Source organism: Porites lutea, chromosome 1 (assembly GCF_958299795.1).
Source record: "Porites lutea chromosome 1, jaPorLute2.1, whole genome shotgun sequence".
Lineage (NCBI taxonomy): Eukaryota > Metazoa > Cnidaria > Anthozoa > Scleractinia > Poritidae > Porites > Porites lutea.
The window spans coordinates 4184392-4200444 of record NC_133201.1 but is presented as its reverse complement, the minus strand read 5'-3'; the positions used below and the strand labels follow the sequence as shown (position 1 = coordinate 4200444).

General features: G+C 39.3%; 1 protein-coding gene across 1 annotated transcript; it reads right to left on the bottom strand.

The window, feature by feature from the left end:
* Positions 1–955: 955 nt before the first annotated feature.
* On the bottom strand, positions 956–14094 carry LOC140942944 (UDP-glucose 6-dehydrogenase-like). Its single transcript, XM_073391968.1, has 13 exons — positions 13831–14094; positions 13638–13739; positions 13440–13475; positions 12560–12675; positions 11338–11383; positions 10910–10985; positions 10121–10242; positions 9314–9461; positions 4836–5061; positions 4132–4227; positions 3373–3413; positions 2861–2952; positions 956–2091 (listed from the first exon to the last, which is right to left on the bottom strand). The coding sequence occupies exons 1-13, from the start codon at positions 13999–14001 to the stop codon at positions 1903–1905; spliced, it is 1461 nt and encodes a 486-aa protein (XP_073248069.1). The 5' UTR covers positions 14002–14094; the 3' UTR covers positions 956–1902.
* Positions 14095–16053: the final 1959 nt, after the last annotated feature.

Sequence of the window (16053 nt, the reverse complement as noted above, 5' to 3'; positions counted from 1 at the left end):
TGACAAAAGATCATCTTAAAAACTCGAAAATTCCGTCGAAAACTCTTGCTCATGGTCCGGTCCAAAGGTCCCTTAGCGTCACTATGTAGCTGTTTAAGGTCAATACTGTGCTGAGGTCATTACTAAGTGCATTTAACAATGACAAAAAATGTGCCTGTGGAGTTACGAAGATATCAAACAACTTTCGTGAGAGAACACCATCCATAGTATTTTGTTGTTATTATTTTTTTCAGGCATGGCAATACCACTTGAAAAGGTTGGCCCAACTTTTTCAAGTCTCATTTCATATCCATCCTTGCCATCCGTTGTAACAGGCGAAAGGAGACCGTTCCAATGCTTAAATATAAGGGACTTTAAGATCCAACGACGCGGACGACAACGAGAACGTCTAAAAAACAATAGGTTTAATTAGCAAAACAACAACTTCGCACGTGCATCACACTTTTTTGTACATTTCTTTCCCGTTTTTGCACGACTACGACGTGAAAATAACTAATTTCGTGTTTTGTGGAGGACGTAAACAAGGAATGACGAAATTTTATTTCTCTTTCTGAGCTTGAATATGGTCCCTTGAAATTCAGCTTCAGGAGGGTTCGCCTACAATTGACAAAGTAAGTGGGTAGGAATAATCGCTATAAAGACTGAAAAAACTCAAATTCACTTTTTAAGCGACATTCTTGTCGCCGTCGCGTCGTTGGATCTTAAAGTCCCTATAGTCTTAAATAACAAAACTGTACCATTATTTTTGAAATGCAACTAATGCGAGAAAAATTTTAGCTTTTTGATAGCAAAAAGCGTGAAATAGCTCCTTACAAAGAAGACAACAATTACCATCGACGAACAAATGCTTGAATATTCTACAACAACACCTTCAACGGTAGCGATCATTATACGTGTCTGGGAAACTGCCCTCCTACCCCTCCCCTAAGCCAACATTAACATTCACTTCTCACTCAGACAGTTGTAGGGGAAAATGTTGGCTTAGGGGAGGGGTAGGTGGACAGTTTCCCCAAAACGTGTTATGATCCCAAAGGGTCCTTGGTACTATTTAGCACTTAACCGCCCTTAAAAATTCATTCGAAACTTTTCCAATTCCTGGGAAAAACCAGCTATTTTTTTTTTCTTTTTTTGCGCTTTAATTCTTGTATTCCCGATGCAATTCTCTTTGTTTCTGTTGCGGGATACATAACTTAATTGTTTTCTACTGGAATCAAAAATATATTTCAAATGATACTCTTGAAAAATATACATTCAAAGACATTCTGAATATGTACTTCGACATAAAAGGTGAATAGTTAAATATGCATCAATTCAATTCGACAAATAATAAAACTCGGTCGCGTTAAGACACGCTAATCCAGTCCCGGCCCACGACCTCGTCATTTAGCGCTACAATTTTGGGTTTATCTCGGTGTAAGAACCTGTTAACTTTTTCTTTTTTTCGGACCTTTTCATTTCCTAGGTTCTATTGCGCCGACTTCTTTGATTCCTTTGTTTTACGTCATTCGTAAGTTTTACAGGTCCTTACACTGAGGATGAGCCACAATTTTTGGAGATACTCGTACTCTAATGCTTGCCTTAGGGTAGATTTCCCTAATTTAATTTTGAATTTAAGGGTTCGTATCTACAAATTTACGGTTAACAAACGGAGAGATAGTCATGGAAATATGAATTCTTAACTGTTTCATTTGTCCAACGTTGGGGATGCTAGATAAGTTAGAGTACCCATTAGGTTTTTCGGAATCTTGGATTTTTTGAAACCCGGGATTCGGGATTTTAAAGCAAAATCGGGGAGGGATTTTTGTAATTGAAAGTACGCGCCCAAGTACGGGATTGCACGAAATTTTGGGGTCGGGATTATGGAAATGAAGAGGGGAACCTAACAAGTGACGCATTAGGGTTTCATTTCTCTTCCTTTGGGGGTGCTAGAGGGGGTGTCAGCGGCAGCAAATACCCAGAAGACACCACTTTGCCGATAGTCTCTACTTGGAATCCAATCTCGTGTAAATGACAGTGATCCAAAATCATTCGGCCATCGAAAGCAAAGGCTGGCTTAAGCATACTGTTATAAATACGCCTGTAGTCGTACGTCTGTGAAATAAAGGATAGGAGTAATTGTATATTAATAACTCGAAACTATCCCAAAGTGTTAAGTTATTGGATTAGAAAGGTTCATTCTCTGTCGTTCTGCATTTTTACAATAACTGAGCGACTTCTCGCGCGTCGATTGGTCGTGAACTATGATGAATATTGTAAGTTTACAGACCATGGAAATGATGTGATAGTGCACAATTTGTTTTTTTCTCTTCTCTCGCGCGAGATTTTTCGAGAAACTTTAACGGTAATGGATGGGACGTCAAAATTTGTCAATGCTATTAGAGTGCTTTAGATTCTAAGACTAGGACGACACAGAACGAGATTTTCTCAATACTAAGTAGTGCGCGCGTGTGAACCAGCGTCATTTTGGTGACAAACTGGAGGGGAGGGACCGGAGTCACTAGACAGACTAGATGACAGGAATATCTTTCTGTACATGTATGTCCATCCTACATGTACCTTCGCTATGAATCAAATTGGAAATAGAAAGAGACATTGGGTATCAAATCCCACTGACTCAGAATCAATCTCTCTTGCTCAAAATTGGACACAGGATCTACATTGTAACATTGGTCTCAGAATCGGAAACGATATGACAAAGGAAAATGGGGGCAAGATATCCAACTCTGTGTAGAATGTTGTAACAGAATCAAATTGTACAGAGGATAATTATTCAATGACAACCGAGGTACAATTTAGTTTCATATGACATTTTCAAGACTATTTGATGGGTACAATTTATTAAAATGAACTATAATCTGACCTTGAATTCGTCCCACTCAGTACAGACCACTAGAGCATGCGCACCTTCAACAGCCTCATAAGGATCATTAACAATAGTGATTAGGCGCTCAACTGAAAAAAAATGATTAAAAAAGGTTGTAAGTAAAGCTATTTGTTTCGAGCAACTGAGTTGATATGGTGAATTGCCCAGCATAAAGAGATATAAAGCTAATGTTTCAAGTGCTAGTTAGCCCTAGTGAATCAATGAATGTTAGTTATGCACGAGAAAATGCTTTGATCTTTCATGACATTCTCTCAACTACTTCTTTAAGGAAATTTGTGAAGATCAGCTGGATATTTGGACTAAAAGGGTTAAAATAACCGAAGAAAAATGGAATTTTTAACTCTGCAAACAGCTAGATCAGATAGAAATGACAGTCCCATCACCAGACATAAAAATAGTCCCCTCAGTTATTACTTTCATGCTTAATACACTGGCACGTGAATAAAGTATTTTACTGTTAATTCACAGTGTATAACGCTCGCTGTTACCTCTCTGCGGATCTTCTGAGATAGAAGGATGTGTCAGCTCCCTGTAATAAATTAAATATACAGTAAGGTAATAAAACTGTTAGTATGGTCAAAGAAAATGCACTGACCAAATAGTTCCAGACCTTTCTTGTTACCTGTGTAGCGTGAGAGAAGGCTCTTATTTTGGCTGGAAGGCGGGAATGAAAATTGCACTTGGCACATACAACAAGCAATCTGAGGTCACAGGGAGCTAACTAAAACTGGCCTGTTTTCCTACAGCCCGCATAACACTTAAAGGCGTTATTTCTTCGCGTTTTTCAGGCGAGCCAAAGCCCGCACAAGGCGGGTTTGGAGTGTGAGACACCCATGATGGGGAAGGCACAGAAAAAATAATGCCTGTTAACACACCATTGTTACCTTCCCCCATTGCGTGTGTCTGACACTCCTTGCTCACTTTGCGCTGTGGATCTTTGCTCTAAAAAATGCGAAAAAAATAACACCTGTTATGAAGGCTAGTTTTCCTATCAATAATGCTCCACAGAACTACTAGCCTGCGTAGCAAGCACTTCCGTCTGATTTCGCAGCAAAGAAAGACCGAGGAATGGGATTTTCGGTTTTGGCCAAACAGGAAATGATACCAGAGCCAAAAAATGAAAGAGGGTGCCATTTTTCGCGTGGTCTTTGACTGTCGTTCCTTATCTTCCCTTCTAAACAGCACGGAAATGCTTGCTACACAGGCTATGGAACTACTCAAACCACAATGGACACGAATATACTTACAAGATAATCTGATCCTTTTCAACTTTAGGATCATAAACTGTTATCCTTGCCCCTTCATCCATCAGATATTTGCAGACATAAATGCTTGCAGACTCCCTGTCAAATACACATGCACATACATGTTGTAAAGACTCCTGTCACATGCACAGGGAATGCAACCATAGGGATGAGCCTTGATCACTTATTGCCTAGCAATTTTGATGATAGTACTGATAATCACATGGAATATGAATTTGGAAAATGAGAAATGAATTTCAAACAAAGAAGAAAAATGGTATGAGGAAAGGGGTGGGGACCAGGGTTCCTCTAAACAGGGACCTCTATAAGAGACCCCCATATAAAGGTTCCCTAGTCTGAATTTCAAAACCTGTCATTTTGCACCTACAGAAGGAAGCCATGTCCTTGCTGGTACATTTACATGTATTATACCAATGTGTTTAATTTGAGATTTGCCTCCATTGTCATGATAATTTCAACCTGTCTTTGCATCATTTAACTACATCTGTTTCAAGCTTGCTTCCAAATTAAAGCACAGAAAAGCTCATAACTTGATTTTATGCAGGAGATTTGGTGACTCATACAGGAGACTTGGAGAGTCGGCATGTATGGTGTATGTAACTGGGGACTGGAATCAGCTCAGGAAAAAAGGGAGGGGGGGGAAGAATTGAAATGATTTCAGATTTAAATCTTGAATGAACTCCAACCTAGTGTCTCCTGTGTTCTTCTTAAAGGCAAATCCAAACAGTGCTATTTTCTTGTCAGTCACAGTGTTAAAAAGACAGTTAACTATTCTGTTGGTGAATCGTCGCCGCTGATACTCATTCATGGCAATCACTTGGTACCAGTAAGCGGCAACCTCGGGTAGGTTAAGTGCTTCAGAGAGGTAAACAAGGTTAAGAACATCTTTCTGAAAACAACTTCCTCCAAAACCTAGCACAAAAAGACAGTCAAGAATAAATAAAATGAATCGCCTTTGGTTGTTGCAGTGTCATTAGTCAGGTCTCTTAAGGTCAGGATCGTTACAGAGTTGACAAAAGCACCAAACTTTGCACAGCGATAGCTTATTGCAGTACCATGAATATTAGAGGGGGTGCCCAATGCAAATATGTCACTGAAGCGTGCTAAACAAGATTTAATTATTGTAAATTTCACCTGCTGGGGTCCCTGTGGTGTTTTGTTTGAAAATTGTTATTTAATACCTTAAATCACTCTGAATTCTCTTCTCATGTTGTAAACAACAATTTCACTCGAACATCTGGCATTCCCATCCATTATTAGCTTATTGATTGTATAATTAAGTTGATTATTACCGTGCCCTTAAAGCAAGTCCACAGTCCGCCCACATTTTCATAAGTCATTTCTAAGATGGCCTCGTCTTTGCTTCATAACTTGCAAGTACTCAGCTTCTGGGGTTCTCTTCTCCTTTTCTAATGTACTTCAATTAAAGGAGGCCTTATTGTGTGGCTTAAGCCTTATTTATCAAGAATTACTTGTCATTATATGTCACTTTAAGCTGAAGAAAGCGTATGGCATAGCGATTCACAAACAAAATTTCAGAAAAAAGAAATTGTCAAAGAGTCTGTTGTATCACATATTAGCAGGGATTTATGACAGCTATTCATGAAGAGCAAATAACAAAATGACAGAACCCAAAATAGTTCTTTCCTAGGGAGGTAATTAATTTTTCAGCTTAACATAGGCCTGGATGCCTTTCAGTCTCTCTTTATCCAGTTATTTGCTGGACGCAAGTGCATGTTTTGACAGAGAAGCAAGCACCGTAGCACAAGTCATATCATTTACAATTCCCGCAGTTTGTCTAAGCTTTACAAAGCAAAAACAAACAAAAAAGAATCTGGTCTCATAAAGGAAAAAAATAAAAAGTTAGCCTAAGCTTCAAAAAACAGCAGAGTTTATCATGAAGCCTCTACATTTGGCACTGACGCACTCATGTCCAAAAATAATAACAACTTATCAAGTCGTAAAAGTGAGACTCAACTGGTACAAGATTGACTCAAATGATAAATGGTGAATGGTTTAACTGCTAAAACTGTAGAAAGGGGGCCGGGCTAACTTTTAGGGCCTGTTTACATGGAGGAGGGGGACCCCAGGTAGGCATGGTAACCCACTTAGGTGGGGTAACCCGCCTGTCCATATAATCTCTCATTTTAATTTGATCACGTTTACATGATAGGTGGGGTCACCCTTCAAGGTGGGTAGCCCGGTCTGACACACCAGGTAACCCTCTCAGCTGAGGTCAAATTTTGCCATGTCAACGTTTCAAGGTGAGGTAACCCAGTCTAGTCAGGGTCGGATTCATGACACATCAAATTTGCGCAAAATTCACTTTGGCGCCGGGTGGCTTCACATAATTATTAAAGGTAACAATAGAAAGCCACAACACTGAAGGTTGCAGCAAGAGTAGCAAGTGAGCGTAGACGTGGTTTGCCAGTGTTTTTCTTGTTCACGTGCTTAGCGACCATTCAGTAATCTTGAGAAACTGCACCCCAGGATGGCGGGGTTGTAAGATTGCATGTAAAGGAGGGTTATTTTTTTACCCCACCTAAGCAGGCTACCTCACCTACTTGGGGTTCCCCCCCCCCCTTTATGTTAACAGGCTATAAGTCTCAGGAACCGTGAAACTGGTAATAAACGGTATACCTAACCTGGGACTAGCTGTGATACTACTTCCATCTTCAAGAACGTCAGCATAGCAGCCAAAGAAGCCATTACATCGGTGTAAAACAAACATTAGATTGCGGTTGTTTCATGCCTCTCGTTTTGTGACATTTTTTGTGTTCGTTTTTGTCACCATCTCTAAATATCAATCATGTTCAAAACACCCCTACTAACAGAATATTTCGTAAAGGTCTTTAGAATGATATTCAGCAATAAAAACAAGGTGTGACCAGGAGCCGATTTCTAGGCTCCTGGTGTGGCAACATAGGTATAAGTGAATGCAAAGTTTTTCGGTATGTAATCTGTCAGAAATCTGTTTAAGTGGTCAAAGCTGGGGCTGATGGGCTTCTTTATCATGACCACTCCATTATTATACGGGACCAGGCCATAATTTTAGTTGACCCTTGCTTTTTTCGGTACTTTCTGTAATTTTCCACAGCATTATTTTGTGAAAAGTTGGTAACTGAATTGCTCTTGAGGAATTCATGATCGTAAGATTTCGTAACCACGGGGTATTTGCCTAATTGCATCAAACAAATTACATTCATTTTCATAAATGATGCATCATCGGTTGGCCTTGTTCCTGTAAATTTCAGCTCTTCTGAAGTTAGTTTGTTTGTCAATTGTAACGCACGCGACGACCTTCCTTTTTTTGAAAGATCGTATAGACCTACCATTAACACTCTGGTCCAAGGGCTCTGAAGTGAATGAGCTGCTTACAGGTGTCTAGGCATGCAGGGACCTCATACACTTCTTTTTAAATGCAAATGTGTAAAAAATAAAGAGTGTTAAAAATTCCTGGAGAGGCATGTTTTACAACCTCGTCCCCAGGGCTTAATAAAAAGGTAGAAAAAGGTAAAGCGACCATATTTTACGTCAATAACTCGTGACAGTAATAATAAGTGATAAACTTGAGGTCGACGGTGCTCTCCTTTTACCCCCCTCTCTCCATTAATTCTCCGTTCTAAGGGTATTTAAAGCTAGTCAAAGCTACACAGAAAGGAGAGAATTTGAATAAGGATGTGTTGACACCGGGGATCGAACTCGAGACCTCGCGCACCAAAGGCTGTGCACTAACCAACTGTGCCACCCTTGCTTCTCCTTTTCCCCCTGAGGACGAGGTTGACATGTTTTAATCATTATATCAAGGACAAGGACAGGGTTACCAACGAAGCAAATTATAATCTAATCTTAGCTGCACAATTACAAAGTGGGCGCGTTGTCAGTTACAGTTCATGGGGTCGTTCATGTGGCATGTCAAACTTTAATGATTCTATCGTTTAGGATGTGATACATTTGAGTTTTATGTTATTGTATGACATCTTTGAAAGCTGGCTTTGTGATCTGTTTAAATTGACATGTAATGATATTATCACCGGCAAGTCTTAGTAGTGACACTGATAGCCGCACAGTCCGCACAGTGAACATTCCCACACTTACCGTGTGGAGACTGGGCACTAGTCAGTATTATGTACATGTAAAACTATTTTGAATAGTGTAACAACAACTAAACATTACCAAATTAAAAACTTAAAAATTTAAAACAAATGTTTTTAAGCCAAATCAAACAAGAAGAGTACTCACCACAGGGCACCCAATCTGCTATTATAGGTGAAAGTTAACCCCCCCTTTAATCTGTAATTAGGACCATTTGTAACGGGCACCCCCTCCAGTATTAATTGGTAGGTGCTATGGAAGCTCTGTGCCAAATTTGACACTTTTGTCACGTCTGTAACGATCCGGCCTATATTTTGCACTAAGAGACCTGACTACATGGAGTAATAAATCATTTACAGCAATACCATTGTTACTGAATATTATGCATTAATCCGATCAAGCAACTAATGGAAATTTTCCGGAATGAAGAATCTGTAAAATTTATTGAGCTTGACCATTTTGTCAGTGGTACCTCTATTACAAAAAAATGTTCTCTTTTTTCTGGAACAAATAAGTCCCTCTGTACTTGTACAGGTGTACACATGCAAAACTCAAATTAAATTGGTTTTGAAATAGTGAGAGATGATTTTATCTAGTGAGAATAATTTTTCATCCCTAACACAAATCCTTTACTTTCAAATAGAAAAATATTCAAGACCGAAGACCGCAGACAGATATACATTACCCTGTGTCATACCACCACCCTTTTCAAAAAATAACAGCTCTCAACAAATGCCTGATTATATTGTTCTTTCTTTTAACAGAATTTTTTCATAATATGCCTGCATGTGGATGTTACAGGTTAAATTTGATTTCAGATTAAATTTTTTTAACCAGCTTATAGGTTCATTCTAATTTTCCTTTGTCTCCTATACTAGCCCTAATTATTCATGAATTAGGGCTAGGAAACATAAAGAAATTGAGAATCAACCTAGGTTAAATCAAAATTAAGCTCAGATAAAATTAGACCTGTAACATGGGCATATAACTTATTAACTGGATATGGAAATTGGCCTTTTACTTGTAAGTGCATTCAATTTTCTGAAATGAACTGGACTAGCATTCTCACCAACTGAAGCTTTTAAGAAACTGCTCCCTATCCTAGAGTCCCGTCCAATTGCACTTGCTACTTCTGACACATCTGCACCAGTTGCCTCACAGATTGCACTCATGGCATTGATGCTAGAGATACGTTGTGCTAGAAAAGCATTGGCTGCCTACAGAGAAAGATCAACGTGATTTGAGTACAGGGCTCTCACTAAGGTTTTCAGTAGCTGGTCTCTCTGGCTGCTGCTCATTTATCCGACAAACCCTCCTACATGCACATTTGTTATGTTTGACTCATTTTTACACTTAGAGTAGCCAGCTGATTTTACTGCAGTTGCCAGCTAAAAAGGTGGGCTGCTCGCCTGTGAATTTGGCCGGATTGTTATTTAGCATAAGCAAACCCAAATTTTGGCAGAGGAACTGCAAAGCTGTGTGGAAAATGTAGAGGGGAGGCTTTGAAATTCCTTCTCGAGCCTTTGGTGCTTACTTCTGTCACAGGAGTGAAAAAAAATGCTTAAATGGTACAGGACCTACTTATGTTGGAAGCCTTTTTAAATATAGGCATACACCATACGTGCTAAGAGGCAAGGGCTTGATTTTGGAATTACCTAACTTTAATCTGGGTTATCTTAATCAAGCTTTGAACAACCCAGCCCAGAGCTGAGTTTACTGTAATTCATACATAGTACCTGCATGTTACTTATAAAATGTGCAATGAACCCATTTACTAGCCTAGACTACTATCTTTAGTTAAGACTATTAAAAGCAACTGAACCTAATGTAGTCTGAAAGCAATGTTTTCAAAAGTTACAGAATGATCAAACTTTACCAGCTTGGAGAGTTCTGAAGACCAAGTATTGGTTTTAATGATATTTTCTTTAGGAATCCAGTGTTCATAAACAGAGGATAAAGCTTCAATTGCCCTCCATCCCTCTCTGCTTTGTTCACCTCCTGCCAAATAAAGAACGTCAATAAAACGCGTTTAAAATAAAAGGTATGAGGAGTCACACTCAAACAATTTCCATCCGGTAGTCAGGGACAAGTGCAGGATTCGCAAATACGCCAAATTTGGCGTATTTTACGCCAAAATTGATCAGATGACTCCACAGAGGTTACGGAGGGAGTCAGCTACTTCGTGTATCCTTCAGGATAGTGTATACATGCCAGGACAACGTGCTGAAAAGTCTGAAAATGGCTTTTTTCGTTGTGATACTTGACTCCAAATATTCCAAAATGACTCCAAAATTTGTGAAGTAGAAGTCACAGTGACTCCACTCATCAATAAAATTTGAAAACCCTGGACAAGTGGATTTCTGGCAAGCAAGTAAATTTTAAAGATAAACTTGCCAAATGGGCAAGGGTCCGGCAACTCATCTTCAAACAAAATCATTAACTGAACAAACAAAAAGTGGCCCAGGGGGCAAGCAAAATTAAGAACTGCTTGCACAACAGACAAGCTGGAGTTCATGTTTTTCTGGCCCTACAGATTGATGAGAACATAATCTGATTTTGACAGTTACTAGAAAAAGAGGACTATTAATTTCTCACCACCACAAAAAAGGAATACACTTAGCATAACAAATGACAACTACATGACTATAATACAAACTGTACTTGCCAATTAAAACTCTGTCAGGTTCCATTAAGTCATTAATGGCAGTACCCTCAGCCAAGAATTCTGGATTGGACAAAACCTGCAAAATACAAAGTCACACAGTTTGCACGTTTGTTTGAAATGTTAGTTACATTCAGAGGCTTCATAAAGACACTTGGCGTTATATTGATGGCGGGACTCATCCAGCCAGTTCCTAACCCTGTTTATAGCCATACTGATCCTGAGTTAAGCAAATGTTTTTTACATAGAGGATGTTCCTTCTAGTTGAATTAAGGAAAAATACATGCACAGGTCAAATATACAGCAGTATAATAAACTCACTAACTACCAATGATTAACCACCAGTACCTCTTGTTTCAGGTAATCCTCACACAAGATAAATGTACAATAATTTTTTCATCTTCAGTAGACGTTTAAGTTAAAAAACCAACCTGAAATTTTCCTCTGCTCCCATTTGCTTCAAATATTCTTGTAATACTAAATAATAAAACAAAGAAAATAAATAAAAATAATTTTGGTAATTTCTGAGAATACTTTCAAATGTAAAAAAAGTTGTAAAACATACAACAAAATGGCAGCAATCATCTCATCATTTCCCTGAGCTACCTAAAAACATTTAATCCATCAGATAGGTTTCTACCACTGACTATTCTTCACAGAGTCAGTGCTGGATCCAGACCCTTAGGTAGGGGGGGGGGGGGGGGGGGGGAGGGGGCAATCTCCCCAAAAAATTTTTCGGCCCTTTGAACCTCAGTTTGGTCTAAAACTAAGAGGGGGCTCAGGCCCCCTGGGCCCCTTCCCTGGATCTGCCACTGGGTGTAAACAGGTATTTGGACTATAAGAGGGAAATGAGTATGAATGAGAACTGCATGTGGAACCCTACTGACTAAAAATGCAAGTAAAATAATATTCAAAAGTGAGGATTGGGAATATCAATGCACAAAACCCACTTTTGTGGCCAACCGCTTTGGTATGGTGTTGGATATCAGTGAATGACTTCTCCTGGTTCTCTGCATTTGCGGTTCATACTGTTCCGGGTAGCGCTAACATTTTGATGTAATATATGGTGGCACAAAAAGCTATCTGGACAGGGTATAGTGTAGACTTGTAAGCCCTATGATTTCAAGGTAATGATCGTTTCCGGTACTGTGTTGTTACCATGGTCTTAAATGATGGAGCCGAAAAATAGTTTCCCAGTGACATTTAGGGATCAATTCAAAGAAATTCACTTAATTTTTCCAGTCAGATTCTTGACTAGTATAGCAGTTCTTTAGTCTTGACTCGGATTATATGAAACTAAAATGTTGTTGGATCATTTTACATTTCTGTGAAACTGCCCACCTAACCCTCCCCTAAGCCAACATTTTGCTCTAAGTAAGAACTAAGTGTTAATGTTGGTTTAGGGGAGGGGTAGGTGGGCAGTTTCCCAGAAATGTAAAATGATCCATGTTGTTTAGCATCTATCAGTTTTCCACTGAATGTCTGCCATCTTATGGCTTCCAGTGCCAAGAAAAAAAAAATGATTTTGAAAAAATGAAAACATTTAGGAGGTGGGTTCCATGAAATCCTAGGGCTTGTGTAGCCAAAACTACTTTTCATGCCCTGGGTTATAAGAGAACCAATCAAATTGATGCCTGCCAACTGATACAGTACCTCTCTGCCGCTCTCACGGGCACTGTACTCTTCTCCACAACAATTTTTGCACCATCGGCTACCTCTGCAATATGCCTTGCCGCTGATTCTATGTACTTTAAATCTGGTGCTCGGCCCTGAAATATGCATGAATGTTTTTATTTAGCGCTCACTGTGTACTAACCAAACATGATGATTTACATCTTTCCTAAAGTATTTAAAATTCCAAAAGTATATTTCAACAGATCAAGGGTGGATAGATTTCATTTTTTTTCCAAGCATGTATACTTCACTATTCATATTTGAAGGGAAAAAAAGCAGCACCAAAAGCAACAAAAAAAAAATCAATTATTTTCATACTGCTTAGCTCAATCCAAATGTTGTTTTTAAAATCTATTATATTTTTGTCACTATTGGTGGTTTGTCAGTCTGTGAACTTGAAGAGTTTATTTAGCTGCTCTCAAAAAGACAATTGGCTAAATGATGGTTCTATCAACAACTCGACTTCCCCCTGTGAAAAACAATGATCACTTGTACCCTGCAACTTAGCATTACAATAATTATAATGCCTTACAATTTTTACGAGAAACAAAGACCTTACCTAGAGCTACTAAAAGTTATTTGAAAAACAACTGGTAAGAAAATCAATTAATAGCAGGAACCATGGAGACAGTTTTGCAGGGCAAAAATTTTGGTCTTGTAAATAAAAGGGAGCCAGTTAATGAAACATTGACCACGTATCATCACATACATATTTAATTTACACCCAGATCGGACTTAAGTTATTATTTTCGTTCTTAGATACTGTTCTATTTTTTAGCCTGTGAATTTAATAAGCCCTTGATATGATATTTTACTGGTTCCGTCATGAAATTACATCGGAAATTTCATTAAGACTAACCTTTCCTAAACCAAAGGTTTTTGTCGGTGTGTTAACCTGCAAAGAAAGTACGAGTAATATTAACAGCTGATTTTTTACAAAATTCACAACAAAAGGACGGAAATAAAATTAAGATAACACTATTTAGCGTTATGAAGAAAGGTTTGGCAATAAATTTACGATCTCCTATCAAAATTATAAGAAGAAATGTACGCTCACACAAATGAATATCAAGTCGGCCTCGCGGATTGCTGAGTCGATATCCGTTGAAAAGAACAGGTTTCTGCCACGACATTGCTTAACAACATCATCAAGACCTGGCTATAAAAAGAATTTATAACGGTTAAAATCACATAAACACACAATATCAACACAGTTTACAATTCCTGTTGCCGTGGCAAATTGTTCTTACCTCGAAGATCGGAAGTTTATCCGAATTCCACGCGTCAATTCTTTGCTTGCTCAGGTCGACGACTGTGACTTTAATCTCGGGACATTTTAGCGCGATAACGCTACACGTTGGACCTCCGACGTATCCAGCGCCTATACAACAAATTGCTCCGACAGAATTCACAGAATTCATTTCTTAAGTTTACGTGCTTCAAAGAGTGATTCAGTGGTGATTAGTTGTGATTCATATCATTGAGTCGTGTGTTTACTAAGATCTTTTACCACCGGGTGGTCAGCGGCATTCAAAGGGGGTATTCCTTTGCAAAGCGTTGATTGGTTATCCTCCCCCTGTTATCCTCTGATTGGAAAGTTACAGGGGGACTTCATCATCAGACATGGATAAATTTGTGATATATAACTTTTGCAAGGAGAAGAGATCTTTCAAAGTATACCGAGCATGATTCAGAGAACGAACACGGCAAAAAATCTATGTAATGTTGACCCGAAAATCCTCATGAAAGTTAATTGTTCCTTGACTACCCACCTGCTCGTCCTTTCTTCTAATCCTGCGATCCTATACAGGCGTGGATCCACACCGGTTTCCACCGTTTTACGGAAATCGGTTAGGAAACGGGACTTAAAGGAGTTAAAATCTAAATAATTTCCTGGGGGGAGCCTCCCCCCGAACCCCCTTAAAAGCGCCGTCGGCGCTCATTTTGGAAATTGGTCAGTATTTATCCTAGATCCGCGCCTGCTAACAGCCCCAAAACGTTCCCTCCCAAATGAGGTGCCCAGCAAAAGAAAGTAAAAACGGGTACGATGAGCGAATTGAAAGAAGAGGGGAGAAGAGAAAGGGAAAGGGAAAAGTCCAGAGGGCTGTGTCCCGGGGGGAGGGGTACTTGCTTATAAAAGGCCGTGAATGGGGAAGTGCCGCTGGATGGGGTCGCATTAGATAAGATAAGATAATTTATTTAATGTCAGATACACAGGGGGTGGTCTCCCAATCCCCCGAGCCACGGGCTCATGATAAAAATGTTTGACAATATAAAAGAAAAATTAATTAATTAATATCTCAATAGCAACTAATTAAATTAAAAAAATAATAACATCTATCTACTTATGCGACCTCCTTTACTCCTTATCTATGCGACCCCATTTCACGAAATGGGGTCGGATTTTCAATAGAGTTACTAGAATGGGGTCGCACATTTTCGGATTTTTTGGGGTAAGACAGTTCCTCATATTTACGGTTAGCAAACGTACCAGAATGTTTATACTGCAGATCATGAAAAGTGGGTCAATTCATAAAAATAGAAAGTGACTAAGTTGGGATCGCGAAAATTACATATTTGCCCAAAAGTGACTAAGATGGGGTCTATAATTGGCCAAAGAATAGACTATAATGGGGTAGGGGCTCTGAGAGGCCAGCGGCACTTACCCAGCAAAATTTAACCCAAGTACCCCCCCGTCCCTGGGCTGTGTCATTTTTTAACCCTAACTTTTGCTTTCTGTGTGCATGCACGAAGTTCGGAAGCTGATATTTTGCATCTAGAATAGCGCTCGACCTCATTCAAAGTCATTCATTCCTTCTTTCATTAATTAATTTATTCATTTTATTTCATTTATAATTTTTTTTATCGTAAACTTTGTCAAAATTTTAAGTCCTAAGCTGTGGTATTACTTCTCTGAAACTACGTAGTGTCAATGTCCTTGCCCCGGAGGATAAGGACCATGAGCGCAAGGCGTTAGTCAGTATGCCTAACAGTCACTTGTTTTCTCACCTTTTCATGTGTATGGTGGAGCTGGCGCTTAAAGGAGCACTTTTTTCCTCGCCTCGCCTCGGCAGTAAACGGCAGGGTCGGGCACAAGTGAGACCTCTCCTGGTCTATGGCTGCTACTGCCCGGGTCATATATGGTTGCATGTGCACATGCGTAAGTACTGACCATACCACGAAGTTGACAGTGTGGGCTGAGATTCCATTGTGTTCGTGCCCGTTTTTGCAGTTTTTTTTTCCCATATCGCCGAAAAAACCGACAGCTACGAAGGCTGTCCTCTTAAGAATAAAACAGTTTTCCAGCTAGGACACATACATTCTCGCTAAAAGGCCTTTTTTGGGCCATTCTTGCTTAAGTCGTATTTATCACGTAAAAAAAAAAATTGTTCACTTTGGTTGGGAAAGATCTTTCTTTTATCATCCCGTATCACGTAGCTCCATAGCCTGCCAGTAAGGGCTCTGCAGGGGGA